General features: G+C 42.8%; 1 protein-coding gene across 2 annotated transcripts in view; it reads left to right on the top strand.

Moving 5' to 3' along the window:
• Positions 1–22006, top strand: part of LOC116065324 (protein Hook homolog 2-like) — a 33043-nt gene extending 11037 nt beyond the window's left edge. Inside the window, exons 9-23 of one of the 2 annotated variants that reach the window (XM_031320778.2) lie at positions 1657–1823; positions 3632–3772; positions 5265–5466; positions 6943–7053; positions 9075–9162; positions 10292–10358; positions 10757–10894; positions 14378–14465; positions 15664–15669; positions 16140–16174; positions 16266–16348; positions 16442–16545; positions 19139–19246; positions 19336–19407; positions 21336–22006. In XM_031320778.2, the coding sequence (XP_031176638.1) occupies positions 1657–1823; positions 3632–3772; positions 5265–5466; positions 6943–7053; positions 9075–9162; positions 10292–10358; positions 10757–10894; positions 14378–14465; positions 15664–15669; positions 16140–16174; positions 16266–16348; positions 16442–16545; positions 19139–19246; positions 19336–19407; positions 21336–21464 (1539 nt within the window). In that variant the 3' untranslated portion in view covers positions 21465–22006. The remainder of the gene's footprint in view (positions 1–1656; positions 1824–3631; positions 3773–5264; positions 5467–6942; positions 7054–9074; positions 9163–10291; positions 10359–10756; positions 10895–14377; positions 14466–15663; positions 15670–16139; positions 16175–16265; positions 16349–16441; positions 16546–19138; positions 19247–19335; positions 19408–21335) is intronic. The other variant, XM_031320779.2, reaches the window with a different exon arrangement.
• The last annotated feature ends 681 nt before the right edge of the window (positions 22007–22687 follow it).

The raw sequence follows: 22687 nt of genomic DNA, 5'->3' as shown, positions 1-22687 counted from the left end.
TGTATACTACTATCTGTATGATATGATAACACGTATACTATCCCTGTAGATGATATGATGTATAACAGCTGTATACTACTATCTCTGTATAGATGATATGATGTATAACAGCTGTATACTACTATCTCTGTATAGATGATATGATGTATAACAGCTGTATACTACTATCCCTGTATGGATGTGATATGATTTCTATCTTTGTTGTCAGTCTGGCTCAGGTTAAACTCTTTGAGAAACATGAACAAACACAACAAAACAATTAACGCCACAGAACTTTTTTATTATCCAGTTTCCAATTATCCAGTTTATTATGTCAGTTATAAATGAAAAAGAACATAAATAAACTACTTTAACGTAGATTTTCTTTAGGGCTTTATTACGTGGTATCTGATCGGTGCATTAACTCCAGTACTTCCTGATACAGATACGAGCATTTTAGGCAGTATCGGAGGCGATACTGGTATCGGTATCTGAACATCTCTATCAAAAACTGCATTTGGTTCCATGAAATCTCAAGGTTTCTAACTTAAAGATGGCATACTGTTCATGTTAGCTTCCATTTGTCTAAGAGCTCTTGCCATTACCTCAAAAAGCAAACTATTTTTTTTGTGTGTGTGTGTGTGTGTGTGTGTGTGTGTGTGTGTGTGTGTGTGTGTGTGTGTGTGTGTGTGTGTGTGTGTGTGTGTGTGTGAGAGAGAGAGTGTGATCTCTTGTGTTCTGGCCCTTTTTATTGATTAGCCTGCCTGAGAGTTTGTTTGTGTTCCCTTGACTTGTTTTTGTACCACTGACAGAGAGGGGACTCATTTAGTGTATTTTAAAGACACATTCTAGTCAATAGTTGCATAACATCAAGATAAAACTGACATTGCCTTGGGATGGAGCAGTAGCCAACAATGATTTGTACTGCTCTCAGCCCACGCGTTAGGGATTAGTCATTTGTGTTGTTTTGAAAGCTATTTACTGTTACCGGTCCTGTGCTAAAGCATGCAATCTGTCCTTAAAGTTCAGTGTAGGGACTTGCTGTGTTCAAACTGGAAAGATGTCCAGCAGGTAAGTATACACTCCCCCTTTTTTTAATATCGGAATGCCAGCTTGTCTAACCGGAACTTCAGTTCAGTCCGACTCAAACTCAAACACTTTTTAACTTCCTGAAAATCTGAACATTTCTCCCCCCTGAACTATAACCCATATCATTAACGGTCCTCAGCGAGCTGTGCATATTCATCTATTTATCATGAGAGTCTGGTTTTGACCCCAAGGGTAATGCGAACAACTTCCCTATTGAGAAAGTTCCATCTGCCCGAGACCTTTGCAAACCAGCTGACTAACTAGCTTTTGACAACTGAGCATGTGAAATGAGAACAAAGCATGTGTTCGAGGTCCTATTTTAGCATGAAAAGTGGTGTTGGTCGCTGCATATCTGTGTTTTTCTTCTGCTAATCTGTCGTGTGCCAGTGCTCTGGCTTTCTCATGTTTATTTTCAGAAAGAGGTCAGCGTTTTTTGATACAGTATGTTATTCTCTAAATCAGCGTTGAGGACTTTTCTGATGCGTCTTCTATCTCTTCATCACTTCTCTCTCCCCCGTTTATTTCTCCAAGTCTTCACACCTGTTTTTAACAATGTATTTTCTCTGTGTCTCTCTCTTCCTGCCACAGTTGTCGGTGGCTCTGGAGGAGAAGTCGAGCCTGCAGGGGGAGACGCGCTCCTTGAAGGAGAAGCTGAGCAACTGCGACTATCTGGACGCCTCCACCACCGCCATCACTGGCAAGAAGCTGCTGCTGCTGCAGAGTCAGATGGAGCAGCTTCAGGAGGAGAACTACAGGTACACACACACACACACACACACACAGTGAGGAAAATAAGTATTTGAACACCCTGCTATTTTGCAAGTTCTCCCACTTAGAAATCATGGAGGGGTCTGAAATTGTCATCGTAGGTGCATGTCCACTGTGAGAGACATAATCTAAAAAATAAAATCCAGAAATCACAATGTATGATTTTTTTTAACTATTTTTGTATGATACAGCTGCAAATAAGTATTTGAACACCTGAGAAAATCAATGTTAATATTTGGTACAGTAGCCTTTGTTTGCAATTACAGAGGTCAAACGTTTCCTGTAGTTTTTCACCAGGTTTGCACACACTGCAGGAGGGATTTTGGCCCACTCCTCCACACAGATCTTCTCTAGATCAGTCAGGTTTCTGGGCTGTCGCTGAGAAACACGGAGTTTGAGCTCCCTCCAAAGATTCTCTATTGGGTTTAGGTCTGGAGACTGGCTAGGCCACGCCAGAACCTTGATATGCTTCTTACAGAGCCACTCCTTGGTTATCCTGGCTGTGTGCTTCGGGTCATTGTCATGTTGGAAGACCCAGCCTCGACCCATCTTCAATGCTCTAACTGAGGGAAGGAGGTAGTTCCCCAAAATCTCGCAATACATGGCCCCGGTCATCCTCTCCTTAATACAGTGCAGTCGCCCTGTCCCATGTGCAGAAAAACACCCCCAAAGCATGATGCTACCACCCCCATGCTTCACAGTAGGGATGGTGTTCTTGGGATGGTACTCATCATTGTTCTTCCTCCAAACACGGTTAGTGGGATTATGACCAAAAAGTTCTATTTTGGTCTCATCTGACCACATGACTTTCTCCCATGACTCCTCTGGATCATCCAAATGGTCATTGGCAAACTTAAGATGGGCCTTGACATGTGCTGGTTTAAGCAGGGGAACCTTCCGTGCCATGCATGATTTCAAACCATGACGTCTTAGTGTATTACCAACAGTAACCTTGGAAACGGTGGTCCCAACTCTTTTCAGGTCATTGACCAGCTCCTCCCGTGTAGTTCTGGGCTGATTTCTCACCTTTCTTAGGATCATTGAGACCCCACGAGGTGAGATCTTGCATGGAGCCCCAGTCCGAGGGAGATTGACAGTCATGTTTAGCTTCTTCCATTTTCTAATGATTGCTCCAACAGTGGACCTTTTTTCACCAAGCTGCTTGGCAATTTCCCCGTAGCCCTTTCCAGCCTTGTGGAGGTGTACAATTTAGTCTCTAGTGTCTTTGGACAGCTCTTTGGTCTTGGCCATGTTAGTAGTTGGATTCTTACTGATTGTATGGGGTGGACAGGTGTCTTTATGCAGCTAACAACCTCAAACAGGTGCATCGAATTTAGGATAATAAATGGAGTGGAGGTGGACATTTTAAAGGCAGACTAACAGGTCTTTGAGGGTCAGAATTCTAGCTGATAGACAGGTGTTCAAATACTTATTTGCAGCTGTATCATACAAATAAATAGTAAAAAAATCATATTGTGATTTCTGGATTTTTTTTTTTTTTTATTTTTTTTTTAGATTATGTCTCTCACAGTGGACATGCACCTACGATGACAATTTCAGACCCTCCATGATTTCTAAGTGGGAGAACTTGCAAAATAGCAGGGTGTTCAAATACTTATTTTCCGTGTGTGTGTGTGTGTGTGTGTATACATATGTATGTTAGACAGTCCAGGGTTAGTTAACACCACGGACACATGCAAATCAAATACATATTGCTCCATTTAGTATCTCACAATGAGTCCATTCAGTTTCCTCAGCCACACAAACCACTGCTCTGCTATCATATCTATCTCAGACTGGAGAACAGCAGAGATGACGTGCGCGTGCGGGCAGAGATACTGGAGCGTGAGGTGACCGACCTGCAGCTACGTAACGAAGAGCTGACCAGCCTGGCGCACGAGGCCCAGTCCCTCAAAGACGAGATGGACATTCTCAGGTGAGACCAGAATACCATTCCTACAAAATCACGCCCGCTCAAGTTGAATTCATTGTGGAAAACCGTGCAGGACTTCTCACAGGCTAACCTGTAAAGTTTGAAAGTCACGCTTGGTGGGTGTTGAATCACATGGACCAGTGTTTCCCACAGATTAGTAAGCAATTTGTGGCGCGGGGGGACGACGACGACGGCCCCCGTGTCGGGGGGGTGAAATACTTTTTGTAACAATCAAGTATCAAAAACTGAGGACACGCAGTTGGATGCTGTCCTCCTCTCCTACTCTTTCTTCAATGCCCAACAATCTATCTCTTTCTCTCCCAGTGACCCTGTCTTTCTGCTTGAGCAGCACTGGTTGAAGCCTGAAAATATTGTAAACAAATTCGGAAAATACTTTTCAATACTCATCTGGATTGAAGCAGCAAACATTCAGTGTAAGACTAAAAAAAATGACATAACATTATTTATAATACATTTATTTCATTCACAGCTGCTACATATAGTGTTTTGACCTCGAGAAGCCAACTGCATTTTACCGCAAACTTGCGACTAGTTAATTTTCTAAAGAAGGAGCAATCGCATGTTTGTTTGTTTGCTAAGAGTCGGGTCGGGACTCCAACATTAACACACTGACAACATTGTATTCAGAATATAAAATATTTTTTATAGGACTTTTTAATGTGTGATTGTGTAAAGATGTTCACGAGATCCTTTCGTGAACTTGTGAATTTCGCCAGCCGTCTCTCGTGTGTGTGTGTGTGTGTGTGTGTGTGTGTGTGTGTGTGTGTGTGTGTGTGTGTGTGTGTGTGTGTGTGTGTGTGTGTGTGTGTGTGTGTGTGTGTGTGTGTGTGTGTGTGTGTGTGTGTGTGTGTGTGTGTGTGTTGTTTGTAGCTTTTCCAACCGAGCATGTTAAACTAGGGAAGACTCAGTACTTTGAGGGCTTTTTGCAATTCATTCAAAAATAACCGTGCGCTCTTGTGAAATATATTGTAAATGTTGGCTGATAATTATTATTGAGACAGTGGTTGGTCACCTTCTGGAATTGTGGTTTGTGAGGTTTTTACTGGGTGAGATGTACTTTATGTTGTTCATTTTCAGTCAATCCCACATACATTGACACGTACAAAGAAAAAAGTAGAAAAGTATTGAAAAGACAAACTAACACATTGCTGGTTTGGATGTTTTTCAAGGGATTTCAGTAACCTCTCCAGCCTTTTCCTTTTAAGCAGTAGTTCATCTATTATCAATTTACACTCGCAGAAACAACTCCCACGCTGCCCACACACAGACGTCCATTCAGCTCCTCTCTGACATCTGTGTTGATAATGTGAATTTCATGCACTGACACTGGCTTGCGTCAGAGATTTGTTTTTGTTTTTTTCTTCAGTAGTTAAGTACACATCCACACACGGATGTATTCTGTTTAACTAAAAGTCATATCTCACAGCTGGTACTCGACGCCTCCCACACTGTCCTCTCCTCTCCTCCCCCTCAGGCACTCGTCTGACCGGGTGAACCAGCTGGAAGCGCTGGTGGAGACGTACAAGAGGAAGCTGGAGGATCTGGGAGACCTGCGCAGGCAGGTGCGCCTCCTGGAGGAGCGCAACACCGTGTACATGCAGCGCACTTGCGAGCTGGAGGAGGAGCTCCGCAGGGCCAACGCTGTCCGCAGTCAGCTGGACACCTACAAGAGACAGGCAAGCTGTGGATTTGACACGGAGCAGGGCGAGAGATGCTTGTTCAGCTAGGGCTGGGTACCGAATTCAATACTTTTTAGGCACCGACCAAATTGCCTCTAAAGTATCGTGTATCGAAAAATACCTCGTCATCTATCTATTAATGGGGATATCTCTGTGCGTGTCCCCACACATGCACAGTAAAGCCGCGGGGGCAAGGAATTGCTGCATCCCTAGAACTAGAAGGCTTGTGGATTTCGATTCATATGCCTAAAAGTAGAACTAGAAGGCTCTAACTACAGCTCACAAAGACTTCAGAATATGAGTTTAGTCACCCAACGGGCGATAGTTTATTTAAAGGTACACTGTGTAGGAATTTCTCCCATCTAGCGGTGAAATTGTATTTTGCATTCAAACGAATAGTGCTCTCTAGCGCCTCGCTTTTTTAAATGCGTGTTGCAACTACGGTAGCCGTTATGTACCAAGAAGCTATGTGAAGAAGCTATGACAACATGTCTTCAAATTTTTGCTTTTTTTGGCGACGAGGATTCCTTCTGTGGCTCGGCATTAGTATGATCCTCCATGATGAACTAAAGGGCAGTGCAGGCTTTCAAATTTGCCGGGGCAGTGACAAGCGCCTCTCACTGAGCTCCTTCTCCGTTTCAGCTGGTTTCAGTCACGTGACGCTGGCTCTGAACGAAATGCGTTGTGGATTAGCTAGACAGGTAGGCTAGTGCTCTATGTCCCTCTCAGTGATTATAGTTTTTCAAAATTGCGGAACAACATGGAAGCCTCCTTGGACTTGCCCGTCCAATTTAAATACAGATGAGAAATTCTTCGCTTACGAGGATAAGTCAGATCATTGGCAGAGGTCAATTTACACCAATGAAGACATTGATTTTATCTAATAAAATACTTAAAACCCTACACAGTGTACCTTTTTAACGTTTTTCTGGCAAACATAAAAGTGGGCTCACCCATGGCTACTCTGATACCTCTAGGTGCAACCTCTTAAACGGTCCATGCTGCAACACGTTTACCACAAACAGTTCCTGTTGTTAGACACTGATTGAACCGCGCTTATAGTTAGATAAAGTTGTGGGGAAAAGAATACTGGAAACCAAGCAATTGGCCCTTTCTGAACAGGCACAAGCTCCAAACGGGCGCTGCACTAGTTTAATACCCAATTTCAATACCTAAGGAGCAAATCTCATCGGCGTCAACATTTTTTAAACATAATTTAGAGGCCCCCTTGCACTAACTCTGATGACCCCCTGTTGAATATCTCTGCTTTAAGTACATTTTCCTGACGATCCTTAGAAACTTTTACTTAGGTAACATTTCCAATGCAGGACTTTTACTTGTAACAGTATTTTTTACAGTGTGGTATTAGTACTTTTACTAAAGGAAAGGATCTGAATGCTTCTTTCACCACTGGCAGTTTTTACAGAGGTCCTGCCAACGCAGACTGTTGCTATGCTCTCTTCTGACTTGCAGGCTCATGAGCTCCACACCAAGCACTCGGCAGAGGCGATGAAAGCGGAGAAATGGCAGTTTGAGTACAAGAACCTTAACGACAAGTATGACGCACTGCTGAAGGAGAAAGAAGTGAGTCGGTGCACACGCTCGGGGAAATGAAAGGTCCCTTGTTGTGGGGAAAGAATGAGAACATTTTACTGTTCTGTTTTATCAGCGCGGAGCATCTTGTGTGATATATTCATTACTACGTTATAACGCGGTAATATAGGTTTGATTTCAGTAGGGCTGCAACTAACGATTATTTTCTCGATTTAATGGATTAGTTGTTTGGTCTATAAAATTGTGAAAAATGTGGATCAACGTTTCCCCGAAGCCCAAGATGACGTCCTCAAATGTCCTTTTTCGTCCACAACTCAAAGATATTCAGTTTACTGTCACAGAGGAGAGAAGAAACTAGAACATATTCACATTTAACAAGCTGGACTCTGAGAATTTTGACTCTTTATTTTATAAAAGAAATGACTCAAACTGATTAATAGATCGTCCAAATAGTTGCTGATTAATTTAATAGTTAACAACTAGTCAACTAATCTTTGCAGCTCTAGATTTCAGTGATGGGAATCCTGTGTGGATGGACATTTGTTGTGACTTTTACAGTACACACATCCCTGCAGGAGGCATTGTTGCCAGGCAAATATCGTACTATCCTTCCGTGGACTCCCACGTCCGGTGTTAATTCTAGCACCTTCTGCAATCTGACAGGAGTGATTAATGTCCTCAGTTCCTTGTGGGGGTAATTAAGCGATACATACTGTACTGACATGAAGTGTACATTTACTTTGTTCTACTTCTAGTTACTGTGTGAGGCTAGATCAGGGGTCTCCAACCTTCCTTCATCTAAGGGCTACTTAAAAAAAAAAAAAAAAACGAAAGTGACCCAGAGCTACTTGCATCACATCGCTTACATTTATTACACAACACACATAAGCTGAATGAAGCTACTGTTTGTACACGTATGAAATTGCAATACCCAAAGCTTATGAAAAATCTTCACTTCACGTAAAAGTTCTTGACTGTTTTACACTTCTTTTAGCCCACATAGTTAGAAACATCACTGAAAGTATTCCCATCACGGTCCATGAAAACATTACCACTTTACACTTCAATGGCCCATATAGTTAGCTACCTCACTTTTAATATTGTGGTCATTTTGTCTCTGTTTGTCAACCTATCGGCGAGCTACTGGTCACCTGCTCACGAGCTACTTGTTGGAGACCCCTGGTCTAGCTCAAATTAACTCGTAGCTACGTAGAGCTTGAGGCTCATGCGACAATGTTGATTTGATTTCCCCCAATTACTGCCCAAAGTCTAAATGTAAAATGACATAAAGTCAATTTTCATGTGCATACCACACTGGTTGAACAAAACCTAATGGAGCGTTACTTTTTTTAAATATCAGATTTGCATTTTAGCCTTTATTTTGACAGTCACTGAAGATAGAGACAGGGAATGCAGGAAGAGAGAGGGGTATGACATGCAACACAGACCCCACAACCAGGAATCAAACCATAGATGTTGCTGTTATGTGGTACACACCTTAAGGGTGCTGTAGGTAGGATTGAGAGGATCCAGGACTTAGCCAAAGAATTTGAACATCAACAACTTCTCAGTCCCTCCCCCCTTTCTGCTAAAGCCCAAAACGGTCTCCTAAGCCCCTCCCCCCACAAGGGAGAATGAATGCGTGTGCATGAGCAGTGATTGACATGCAGTTAGACACCCCCCCTGGCCCTGATTGGTGCATCTGAACAGGGAGCTGTGGATTTTTGTAAATCACACTACAGGCTGTAGGTGGAGCCAGAGGAGCTGGATTTATTTTAATGACCAGCTTCCTGTAGTTCTACTGGAACATAGGGTCAGTTTCAGCAGATATGACAGAAAGGTCGTTTTATAAGTCTTACCTACTGCACCTTTAACCATTAAACTACCTCTGTGTCGAGCTTGCTTTGATTTTACTTTTTCTTTCCACGCATGGCAGGTTTACACTGGATTCAATTTAAAGATTTCATTGGCCTAATAATTCTTCTAACATACAGACTAAAGCAGTCTGAAATGAAGCTGAAATCTGTGTTACGTTGTGCTTCGTTCTTCAGCGTCTGATCTCGGAAAGGGACACACTTCGGGAGACAAACGATGAGCTCCGGTGTGCACAAGTCCAACAGCGGTGTCTCAGCGGATCTGGTGAGTTGTAATTGCACAAAATAATAATAATAGAAACAAAATAACTGAGCTGCAAGATGGTAAAATAATCCAAAGCAAAATTACACTTGTGGTAGAATACATTCACAATTCAGAACTTTGGAGCAGTATGTGTTGGTAGCTGACCATTAACTAGTGTGTGTGTGTATGTATATAAGTGTGTGTGTGTGTGTGTGTATGTATATGTGTGTGTGTATATATATGTATGTGTATGTGTGTGTGTGTGTGTGTGTGTGTGTGTGTGTATATATATATATCAATCAATAAATATCAGCTTTCGATTTATTGAAATGAGAAGCAGGATTGGCGATTCCCTGAGTACTTTTTTTCTCTCATCAACCCCGCCTACTTGCGCATGTCTGAAGAAGGAAAAACTAAAAACAGCCGGTGCTTACCGGCTGGTACCATGCAGCTAAAGACACAGGGTAATGTTAGCTTAGCGGTATCCTGCAGCTGCAGTTTTGCAGACTCCATGGCCACTTCGGGAGTCGGAGATAAGGGAGAAACAACAGAACTGGAAAATCCTCCTGTTTCCCTGAAGTCTTGGTTTAGCAACATTTATTTTAATTTTTATTTTTAAGATCATTTTTTGGGGCTTTTCCGCCTTTAATGGACAGGACAGCTAGGTGAGAAAGGGGAGAGAGAGGGGGGGGGGGAATCGTCACAGGTCGGATTCGAACCCTGGACCTCTGCGTCGAGGCATAAACCTCTCAGTATATGTGCGCCTGCTCTACCCGCTGAACCAACCCGGCCACGTTTAGCAACATTTTGCCTTCCCCGTGAGTCAGTTATGGAAACTAACAAACAAAGGTAAAGGATGTGGGCTCGACGGGTCTCCATGGTGCGTTCAATTGCGGCACAAAAAAAAAAACTCAAACTGCAAAGTTGCAAGGCATCCTTCTGCTATCTAGTGGCTGTTTTTGTGGCATGGCTTAGCATTCTCTGTTGGGAAAATTTTTTTAAATTGAACCTTAAATGCAAAAGACAAAATCTAATCTTGGATTTGGAGAATCATGATAGATAGATAGATAGATAGATAGATAGATAGATATACGGCTGTTTAATGAAATAAAGTTTCCCGCTGACACTTGTCTCTCTCTTCTCTCTGCAGGAGGCTTGTGTGACGATGATGTCACAGTAGGAAACCTGGCTGCAGAGATCATGCCGACTGAGTTCAAGTACGTCTGTCACGCTGTATCTGTGTGTGTGTGTGTATAAGCCGTGCGTGGTGTGGGCGTTCATATGTACGTAGCAATCAAATGTAAGCGCAACAGATGATATTTGCCTTCTAAACCCATAACAGACATACATTGGTGTCACTTTCAGTAGCCCACTTGTACCCTATGTTCTTCCTCTATAGTCTGAGGGAACAGTTGGCCACAGAAATAGCGACACATGTCAGTGCTGCACTTTTGGCCGGGGCGTTGTCAGATAAAGGCGCGGCCCACTGGGCAGACATTACTTGCCGCAGTCGCTCTCTGAGCCATTTCATCTGTCCTCCACTTTTCTTTTCCCCGCTTTCCTTCACCTCGTATTCCCCCTCTCTTCTCATTGTTCTTTTTTTGTTCTTGGACAGAGAGACGGTGGTGCGTCTGCAGAGTGAAAACAAGATGTTGTGCGTCCAGGAGGAGACCTACAGGCAGAAAGTAGTGGAGGTGCAGGCCGAGCTGGAAGAGGCCCAGCGCAGCAAGAACATCCTGGAAACTCAGAACAGGTAGAGCGAGGGTGTGTGTGGATTGTGGTGATTTTTTTTTGGTTGCCATTAGAGATGGTCCGATACCTTTTTTTCCCTTCCAGATACCGATTCCGATACCTGAACTTGCGTATCGGCCGATACAGAGTACCGATCCGATACCAGTGTGTTTAAAAAATACGTACATTGTTTTATGTTTTAACATTTCCATTACATGTCATTTAGCTGACGCTTTTATCCAAAGAGACTTCCAATTAAGTGCTTTCAACCCTGAAGGTTTGAACTCCAGACAACACGTGCAAGTACATTAGCTTTAAACAGTCCTTCCAGAAAAATGTGGAGTTTTTTTGTGATTGTTTGGAAAAATCCTTGATTATGCAGCACGTTTTCTTAAAAAATGCGATGGAATATGCGGCATATTTATGCAATTTTATGCGATGAAATTGCGGGAACTTGCAAAAACTGCGGTTTCATCGTGGCTTCATCGCGGGGTTTGCAGCTTTTCGATGATGTTCACGTCGCGTAATTACGTCACTTCGTAACGTTCCCATGGCAACAGGGGGAAATGGCTCCTCTTGTGTGAAGTAAACGCAACATTTTTCAACTTTCTGCTAAGATATATGTGACTTTTTTTGCAACAAAAATGCGGGGATTATGAAATCATGCAAGCAAAAATATTTTGCGTGGAAATCGGCAATTTATGCGGCGAAAGTGCGGCGTATTTGAAAAAATGCGACCCCCGCATAAATATGTGGACTTTGGCTGATTATTCATTGAATTAATATATATATAATATATAATGTCTTGAAGCGGATGCGGGCAGCAACTGGTAACCAGTGCAGAGGAGCGGTGTAATGTGAGAGAAATAGCTGTGTACTACTACCCCTGTATGGATGTGATATGATTGCTATCATTGTGGTTAAACTTTGTCAAACGCAAACAATAAACGGCATACAACTTTCTTTTATTATCCAGATTGACAGCGAGTCATAACGGAAAAAGAACAAATAAATTACTTTAAAGTAGCTTTCTTCCGGGCTAAATTACGTTATATTGGATAGGTACTAAAACACTTAAAAACTTGTAGGCGGTATCGGAGGCTTTTCCGATGCTGCTATCGGAACATCTCTAGTTGCCATTTCACTCTTTAGTTATTAAATGTATAGGGCCTATTTATGAATTGAAAGTGAAGTTCTTGCCGACTGCGTGAGGCCCCACAGCGGCCTCAGTACAGAAGAATTTGTCAGACAAAGACTCCATGAACACACCAGTGATTGCTGAATCAATCATTACCAACAATTACATGTTCACAGCAAAGGGCCGCAGGTCGGAGTCGAACCCGGGCCCGCTGAGTCGAGGAGTAAACTTCTACATATGGGCACCCGCTCTACCAACTGAGCTATCCGGGCGCCCAGTATGTTTTTTTTTTAAGCCTATGTGTCTTCAAGGACAGAAAGTGCAGTTTAGAAATCCCTCTCCCTGCCAGCGTGCAGTGTGTTTTAAATAAAATACATTGTGTTCAATGGAAAATACATGTTAAAGCTCTAATTGCAATACTGCAAAAGTGAAATCTATGCTGAAGGTTATCATACCGTCAGAATCTCATACCGGCCCATGCCTAGATGAGTCATCAAACCTTTGAAACTGTTTAACAGTAAGGGAACAGACCATGATTATGATGTAAAAATACTCAAAATTATATAATTATTTATTTATTTTATATATTTTTACATGTATTTGGAATTGGACAAGAGATTAAATGAACAATTGACATAAGGACACACAATTCATGAGGCCTTTTAAGTAATGGGCCACCATACTGTGTGTTCCTGGACATTATGCTGGTTGTTTGGCTGATGGTAGGAGTGATATCTGCCTAAATGTCAACTCACCCTCTGGACTGTGTGCTCAACTGAGCTGTGTGGGCGGGGCTGGAGGACCGACAGCAGAAAGCCAGATTGTCCCGTGTGTGTGTGTGTGTGTGTGTGTGTGTTTACGTGCCTGTGGGCATGTGGACATGTGGGTGGACTGCGTGTGTGTTTGTGTGTGTGTGTCCATGCAACACCAGGCCCAGGGTGTGGGAAGCCTCCTCAGCAACAGTAACAGGAGGAGAGGAGTGGAGTGAGCATGCTCAGAAGAGCAAAGTAAGCAGTGAATGTCCAGGCAGCACACTTGAGGGGGGGGATGTTTGAACACTGCCTGCAGCAAATGTACAGAGATCCACTTGATACTTATAAATATATATATACACTTATATATCTTCCACCCACAGTGTGGACTAGGGCTGCAACTAACGATTATTTTCATCGTCTATTAATCTGTAGATTAGTTGTTTGGTCTCTAAAATGTCAGAAAATGGTGAAAAATGTGGATCAGAGTTTCCCAAAAAGCCCAAGATGACGTCCTCAAATGTCCTGTTTTGCCCACAGCTCAAAAGATATTTAGTTTACTGTCCCAGAGGAGAGAAGAAACTAGAACATATTCACATTGAACAAGCTGGAATCAGAGAATTTTGACTCAAACGGATTACTTGATTATCAAAATATGTAGTTGGCGATTAATTTACTATTTGACATCGAGTAATCTTTCCAGATCTACTATGGACTTAAAGGTCCCATGACATGGTGCTCTTTGGATGCTTTTATATAGGCCTTAGTGGTCCCCTAATACTGTATCTGAAGTCTCTTTTATATAGACCTTAGTGGTCCCCTAATACTGTATCTGAAGTCTCTTTATATAGACCTTAGTGGTCCCCTAATACTGTATCTGAAGTCTCTTTATATAGACCTTAGTGGTCCCCTAATACTGTATCTGAAGTCTCTTTTATATAGACCTTAGTGGTCCCCTAATACTGTATCTGAAGTCTCTTTTATATAGACCTTAGTGGTCCCCTAATACTGTATCTGAAGTCTCTTTCCCTAAATTCAGCCTTGGTGCAGAATTACAGCCACTAGAGCCAGTCCCACAATGAGCTCTCCTGAGGATGTGCCATTTCTGTGTCTGTAGCTTTAAATGCTATTGAGGAGGAGAGAGGGGGGGGGCAAGGTGGAGGGTGGGGGGGTGGTCTTGACCAACTGCCATGCTTCACTTGTTTTCAAACCATGATGTCTCTCTCTCTCTCATGGGGGGGCCAAATTCTCTGGGTGGGCAAAGCAGAGAAAGGGGAGGTAACCTTTCCCCTTATGACGTCATAAAGGGAAGATTCCAGATCGGCCCATCTGAGCTTTCATTTTCTCAAAGGCAGAGCAGGATACCCAGGGCTCGGTTTACACCTATCACCATTTCTAGCCACTGGGGGACCATAGGCAGGCTGGGGGAACTCATATTAATGTTAAAAAACCTCATAAAGTGACATTTTCATGCCATGGGAACTTTAAAAACGTATTTAATCTTTACTATCAACCTCTCATTTGTTTGTTTACTCTCTCCACAATGTTGCCTTGTCTTCATTTTCTCAGTTTCTTGTATCTTTTTTTCCCCCTGCTCTTTCTGTTTGTGTCCCAGATTAAACCAGCAGCAGATCTCAGAGCTGCGTTCTCAGATCGAGGAGCTCCAGAAAGCGCTCCACGAGCAGGACAGCAAGACTGAGGATGTGAGTCGAGACACCTTCTTCCTTCTCCTCTGCCCACTTTTGTTATAACTCCCCGTCATCAGAAATCATAGTTTTCCACGATCACATTAACAGAATATTGAGACACAGTGTGTGCGTGTGAGAACGTTTTTTTCTTTATGAAACTGATCAACTAGATCAGGGGTCAGCAACCTTTTACTAAGAGCCATTTTGGCTAAAAAAAAAAAACGAACAAAATGTCTGGAGCCGCAAAACTCATTTAAGCCTTCCATTTTTGGAAGATTCTTCCAGTATATATCTACACTACCGGTCAAAAGTTTGGGGTCACTTAGAAATGTCCATTCCACTCCATTACAGACAGAATACCAGCTGAGATCAGTTGCATTGTGTTTTTAACCAGTCAACAGTTTTCAGATGACATGTGTTTACATCATTGCAAAAGGGTTCTCGACTGTAGAAAGCAGTGGCTGATCTTTAATGCAATATCTACAGTGATTGATATGATGCATTGATCAGCAACCATTCATCCAATGATCCAAAGGCCCATTCTGTTTACTAATCTGACATTATTTTAAAAGGCTAACTGAGAAAACATTGGAGAACCCTTTTGTAATTATGTAAACACATAATGTAATCTGATAACTGCTGCCCTGGTTGAAAAAAACAATGCAACTGATCTCAGCTGGTATTCTGTCTATAATGGAGTAGAATGGACATTTCTAAGGTGTGTGTGTGTGTGTGTGTGTGTGTGTGTGTGTGTGTAAACAAATCCGTCCATTCACGATGAAATTCCCTGTTTTTCTCCGACATTTTTATTTATTTTTTTTTTATGTGGAATCTGCCATTTGTGATGTCCGAAGTCTATGACACGATGACTGTTGACATTTTAAAACGTTTTTTTCTTTTAATTCGGTATATATTTTCACAATAAGAGAATGTAAGAATCACTAAAATGAAAAAAGAAGAAATAGCCGTCAAAGCCAGGGAGCCACTGGCTAAAGGTTGCCTACCCCTGACCCAGATGCATGGCGTGTTGACTATATTGAGAAGATTACTGTTAAACTCTTGGCTGTTGAGGACTGCAGTGCTTGTTCTACTTTGATACATGTTGTGTGGGAATTGAACCCTCTTGTTTGCTGTGGTGACTCACTGTTAACGCCTGCCCCTCTCTGTCTGTCTCTCTGCGCCTGCCCCCATCGATCAACTCTGCCAAAATCAGGCCATCGTAAGTACGGCCCACCCTCTGTCCAACTGGCCCATGATTTACCTCTTTGCCAGCTTATACTGTGTGTTTGTGTGTTATTCAGAATAGGGCTGCAGGATATAGGAGGAAAATATGCGATAATGTATCACGATTATAATATTACTTATATAAACGCATGTTAAAGTGTACTCAGTTCTGCCTTTCTGCTGCTTTCAGTATTCTGCTAAAATACAACACATTGCTGGTTGAATTTAAAACAAATGAAAGGAAATCACCTCTAAAAAAAAAAAGTGACAGCTACATTTTAAAAGTGCAGTTTTCTACTGATCTACTGAGTGTCTTTCGCGATATGCCGCAGCCTTTTCCGATGATTATTGCGCCAGTTCATATTGCGATGCTGATTTTAAAAAAAGCAATATATCGTGCAGCCCTTATTCAGAAAGCTTTGTGTGTTAGTTTTGTGTTCTAATGTGTGTTTCTCTTCTTTAAAGTCCTCCTTACTGAAGAAAAAGCTTGAGGAGCATCTGTAAGTACTCCACTGCTTCTTGCAGATTATTTCTCCATGTGTGTCCCAAACTATAGTGAACTCACACACTCCTGACGTGTGATTGTTGCAGGGAGAAGCTCCATGAAGCTCACTCAGATCTCCAAAAGAAGAGAGAGGTCATTGACGACCTGGAGCCCAAAGTGGACGGCAACAGTAAGTCGTTTCAGGCTCTCGAATTCCATCGGTCGCTGCCTCCAGTGTCCACTCTTCTCTTCTGAACGCCGTCTTTATTTTTCTCCCTCTCAGTGGCAAAGAAGATCGATGAACTCCAGGAGAGCCTGCGGAAGAAGGATGAGGACATGAAGCAGATGGAGGAGCGATACAAGCGTTATGTGGAAAAGGCAAGAACGGTTAGTCCCCCTAAACAGAACACGTTGTCCTCAGCATAGGGCTTTGAAACGATGAGGGTTATTCTTTTCACTGGTCAAAGGGAGGCTCATCAGAGTCTGTTTACAGGTGTTGGGGAGGGCTACTACATATGTGGGAAAAAAGTTGTATGAAGCCTGTTGCGGCTCCAGGGCAACTTTGAAATCTGATAATTTTGTGTCTGTTGGGTCTAAAGTAGGGGTGCAAGATATATCGACTCAATATCGTTACCGCAATATATAGAAAGTGTTGCAATAAGTATGCAATATTTGGTTTATTTTGTGGAGCGCTGCGTCCCGTCCGTTGGCTGTGTGGCTTAGTTGTGTTTGATTTAGAGCCGCTTGAAACGCTGTAATCATGTTTCATTGGCCAGTTACCGTGCCACGTGCACGTTAGTGGACGTCAGCGCTCGGGGCCACTACGTGACGTGTGTGCATATTTCAACAGAGTGACAGTGTGAGTGAAGAAATAGAGACAACAAAATGGAACGAATCAGAGAAGAGAAAGAAAAGTTGTGTCCTGTTCTTCTATTTATACTGTCCAACCAGTAGAACATGTCCTGTTCTGTAGACATGGTCCTTATTTATATATTTATACTGTCCAACCAGTAGAACATGTCCTGTTCTGGAGACATGGTCCTTATTTCTTTATGTTGGACCAGTCCAATATGACCGTTGCGTTGTATTTCTTAGGAATTTATTTTGATGCGTTTTCCCATAGCTTTTGTAATTTTACATATGTTTAAAAATATTGAAATTAATATCGATATTGCATTATTCATAATTGATATTGCAATATCACATTTTGTCGATATCGTGCAACCCTAGTCTAAAGACCACACATTTTACAAATGAAAAACAATCTGGGGCGTGTGGAGTTAGTAAGAAGTGAGCGTACCAGACCTCTGTAGCCTGCTCCTCATCTCTGCCCGAGACTACATCAGCCGCTACCAGCGTAACACAGCAGTCAAGTTGTCGTTGTGGCAGAGCATGTGCGCAAAGTGAAGAGGTGAGAATTTACGCTCGAAGCCGCTCCGCTCGATATTGATCCGCGCTTGACTCAGATTTCACCCCGCTCAACTCCAATTGCTCATCTCTCGCTCCAAAAAAGGAAAAAAAAGATGCGTTGTAGAGTTTTTATCAGATGAGCAGCGGCCACCCTCCCTCGTGCCTGGAGCTCCGCCAGCCAAATGTCTGCCAGGTGACGGTCACCGGCGGCAGGAAGAGGGAGGCTGGGCGCCGTTTATTTGCATGTCCTGTGCTGCAGGAATACAGAGACGGGCTCGGGCATGCTTCAAACTCAGGCTGTGAGCTAGTCTGGCTATCAGCAGACCAAGCTTACATACATTAGTCTTACAACATTAGTCTGGGGAGTCTGCTCTGTATTTTCTACTGCACGAGAGGCGGATAGTCCTTCAACCAATCGGAGCAAAGATCCGGGCGACGTAGCAGCGACAGCGGCATCGCTGCACTTTGGTGGCCGCAATGTTGAATGTAAACAAGAAGCTGCTTGGTCGCTTCTCTATCGTCATCATGTTAAACCCACCAGTGTTTCCCACACACACACACACTGTGTGGCGGTGCGCCTCACTATCAACACCGGCCGCCACACATTGCATTTCGTTATTACATTTTTTTTTTTTTTTTTAAACGCTATTTAAAACACGTTCTTCTGCATTTCCTTTCCCTGCTCTCCTCCATCTCTGTCACTTGTGTCTCGCTCACACACACACACACACACACACACACACACACAGCTCCTCCCACCGTGCGGTGTTTTTAGCCTCCGGTTATGTCAAAGAAGTTATGTTAGTGTTAAGGTGAGGGTTAGCTGCCTGTAAGGCGACGTAGGAGGCTTAAAACACCATCGAGCCCACCGTGCACACAGCGTCTGTCTCCGTAAAGGAGAGAAGACGGCTGGCCAAATTCACAAGTTCACTAAAGGTTGGTATCTATCTCGTGAACACCTTTACACAATCACACATTCATAATCACCGACCCGACTCTTAGAAAGTTAACTAAACGCAAGTCTGTGGTAAAATGCAGTTGGTTGTCGAGGTCAAAACACTATATGTAGCAGCTGTGAATCAAAAAAATGTATTATAAATAATGTTATGTTGTTGTTGTATCATTATTTACTCTTACAACCCTCCCCACGCCACAAATTGCTTTCGAATCTGTGGAAAACACTGCCCACCAATAGCGCACCAGGTGCATAAGCCAGTCTGTGATTGGTCCCCGCAGATTTGTAACAGAAGCAGGATAGATAAACGTACAGGTTTCCAGCCTGAGCTGCAGTCTAGGTGTGAGCGGTACCGGAGCGAAATTGGAGCGGGACAGATAAGGTGACGCTCCAACAATCCAAAAAATCCGCTCTGTGTTCTATCCGAAATCTCCCGCTCGTGCTCCGCTCACATGCTCTGCTTTGTGGGTAATTTAGGCGCCAGATTTTGACAAGTAAGAATGCGTGGAATAGAAAAGACAATGTCTCTGGTTCTGCTGACAAATCCTTTGTTATAGGAGTGCAAAGTGTAATCAGTGGAGAAGTCTTTTAAAAAAAATGAAATGTCTTTTGCAGGTGATCAAAACCCTGGATCCCAAGCAGCAGCCGGTGCCTGCGACTCCTGACATTCAGGCGCTGAAGAACCAGCTCACAGAGAAGGAGAGAAAAATCCAGCACCTGGAGGTATTTTTTTTTTTAAATAAAAGAGACAAAGTAGGCCACTCCAGGTCTTTAAATCCAACTAATGCATGATGATCTGTTGCTTTGCGCAGCATGACTACGAGAAGAGCAGAGCCCGACATGACCAGGAGGAGAAACTCATCATTACTGCATGGTACAACATGGTGAGTCTACCGAATCCATTAAAACATGAAAAAGAGCTGAAGGCATTTCATGGTTTTTTTTCCTTGTGTGGTTTCTCTTGTAATGGAAAACAGTTGTACAAGCTTTTGGTTTAATGAAGCTCGGAAAAGAGAGTTTTGAGTCCTTCCTCAACACCAGGGGTCAGCAATTTTGGGTATTTGGAAATGTTGAAGTGATCTCTCGTCCCCATTCCACATGCCCTTTTTTACAGCCATTGGCTGGAGCACAGCCTGTTATTTTTGGTAGTTTCATTGACTTTTTCCTTCATCCACATTCCGCGAAGACCTGCCCAACTCTGCCTCTGATTGGCTAGTACTCCTTGCCTTCTTCACAGAATGTGGCACAAACGAAAACAATAACTGCCTGAGCGGGCTTGGTGGATGATGGCAGGCTTAATGCTGATGTAGCACACTGATTAACAGGGCCACATGGAATCTGCAGACGCAGGTTTTCTGCAGATTTAAAGTGCTCATATTCTGCTTTTTGGCTTTTCCCTTTCCTTTATTGTGTTATATATCTTTTTTTGTGCATGTTATATGTTTACAAAGTGAAAAAGCCCAAAGTCCACCCCAAAGGGACTTACCATCTCCAACAGAAAACACTGTTCACAAACTGCTCCAAACAGCTCTATTGTAGTCCAGCCTTTACTTCAGAGACAAACGTGGTCACTTTGGAACACACTTTATAATGCTCACCTAGCTGCTAGCATGGCACGCCCTCATACTCTGCTTCTGACTGGCTAGTAGTCCTTACCTAGGTACTGTCAGGGCCCTCATACTCTGCTTCTGATTAGCTAGTAGTCCTTACCTAGGTACTGTCAGGGCACGCCCTCATACTCTGCTTCTGACTGGCTAGTAGTCCTTACCTAGCTACTGAGCATGTGCGACTCCCAACAAAGATGTTACAGCAGTGAGAGGTCTCACTCTGTAGCTAAAACAGAGAGCTCAACACACAGGGTGAAAAGAGGAGCTGCAGCAATGTGTAGTACAACAAAAATATGGTGTTTTTTGAAAATTAAACCATGTAAACCTATTCTGATATAACTTCTAAATACAGTTATGAACCTGAAAATGAGCATAATATGAGCACTTTAAAATAAATTTAAAATAATGTGACTATATCTCCACCCTGGCCTGGGAACGCCTCGGGATCCCCCAGTCAGAGCTGGTTAATGTGGCTCGGGGCCCCTGATGGAGCTGCTGCCCCCGTGACCCCACCCTGGAGAAACGGACGACTCCTAACGTTAACACGTCTCCACCACGAGCAAAAAAACAGTCCGCTAAATTCCGCAGATTTTCATTCTCGATCACCGCTGAACACTGTAAACAAAAATCCTCCGATTCCCTGGGCCTGCTGATTAATAGGAACATTTTAAAATGCCACTTCATATCAAAACGTTTGCTGACCCCAGCGCTACACAGTTTTTCTCACACACACACACCTGATTTCTCTGCCTTTTGTCTGTCAGAAATTCTTCTGCTGGTTTACAAGTCGCTAAATGGTTTAGGGCCAAATTACCTTTCGGATTTACTTGTGAGCTGTGAACCGCAGAGGCCTCTGAGATCATCAGGGACAGGTCTGCTTGTCATCCCCAGAATCGGAACAAAAAAGGGGGAAGCTGCGTTCAGTTTCTATGCTCCACGTATCTGGAACTAACTTCCGGTAAACTGTAGATCGGCACCTACGCTCAGCTCCTTTAAATCAAGGCTGAAGACCTTTCTTTTCGATACTGCCTTTGTTTAATTCATTGCACTGCACTGTATTTGGAATGTCATTCTTTTATTCCTGTATTTAATCTGTTTTTGATTGTTTTAATTTTGTATGAATTGCTTTTAATTTTGTATTAACTATTTTTAATTTTGTATGAACTTGTATTCATTTCTAACTGTGTTTTAACCCTCTTTCTCAGGGGATGGCGTTGCATCAGAAAGTGTCTGGCGAGCGGCTGGGTCCCTCGAACCAGGCCATGTCCTTCCTCGCCCAGCAGCGCCAGTCCACCAACGCCAGGAGAGGCCTGACGCGACACCATCCCAGATGAGACGTCCCGGCACCGGCAGGCGAACGCACAAACGCTGAGCGGACGCATGGAGAGAAGACAAAGCCATCAGCAGTGGACTTCACATGAACTCCCTGTGTCTTTGCCTTAAAGCCTTTCCCTGGATCCCTGCACCTCAGAGAGACATTTGTCATGCTGCTGCTGCCCCCTGCTGGCTCTTAATGGTACGAGAATGTTTATTTTTCTCCGTGGAGCCCCAGAGCGGAGAGATGTACTACTGTTTAACTCCGCTGTAGATTAGATCCAGAGTGAACTCACAGAAACAGAAATGAATGGAGCAGATGGAGTAGTCTCACCTTTTAAGGTGACTTTTTTTCTCCTCCTCTAGCCGTGTTTCTTTAAGGTCTGTTTTTAATCTTTTTGTTTTTGTTTTTATGTTATAAAGATGTGAACTAGTTTTGTTAAGGTTACAGTTTAAATGTGGTAGACGAGAGAGAAGTTATTAGGGGTTTTACAATTACTACTGGAAGTGCTAGAGAAGACTTAAAGCCACACAGGCTGTAGACTGAAAACATGATCACATCCAACCGTTAGTACATCTCCTTGGTCTTGTTCATTTTGGGATTTTCTCGTAGTTTTTTTGTTGTCTTGACCATATGTCATATACATTTTAAGTGACTTTTTGTTTTAATTTTGAAGGCCCTCGAAAAGATGTCAAGACCATGATGGTGTGTTCATAGCTGTAGTCTTTATCTTTCTCTTTTTGTATTCACTTGAATAATTTTCTCTAAACGTAATATTCATAATAAGAATTAGTTCAAATGTAAACAATATACACCACAGCACTTTTCTTTGGGTGTCTTTAGTGCCTCGCAGAAGACAAACTACTCTCTTGATGGATGAGAATGAAGATACTCTCCTAAGAATACGTCACACTGCTGGCTCATTTTCATATGGCTGCTGATAATGTGACTCTGCGTATTTTTCTTAACGATCTCTAAATATGAAATTGATTATAACTTAAGATTTTTTATTTTTCATCTTTCATTTCCTTCTCCGCTTTCCCAAAGATTGAAACAGGGTAGTAGTGGGTAGGACCTAATTGCACTCACCACTTTAGACTCTATACTGATGTAAATATAGGCAATTAAAAGCCACCTAGTTAAAGGCGCAAAATGACCCTAGGGGTTGATAACATATGATTACTGAGTCGACCGTTCTCTGGGACATGTTTTCATGCCTATCTAATGTGTTTGTAGCTTGAA

This window comes from Sander lucioperca, chromosome 21 (assembly GCF_008315115.2).
Source record: "Sander lucioperca isolate FBNREF2018 chromosome 21, SLUC_FBN_1.2, whole genome shotgun sequence".
NCBI classification, from domain to species: Eukaryota; Metazoa; Chordata; class Actinopteri; order Perciformes; family Percidae; genus Sander; species Sander lucioperca.
This window is presented reverse-complemented; position numbering and strand designations above follow the sequence as displayed.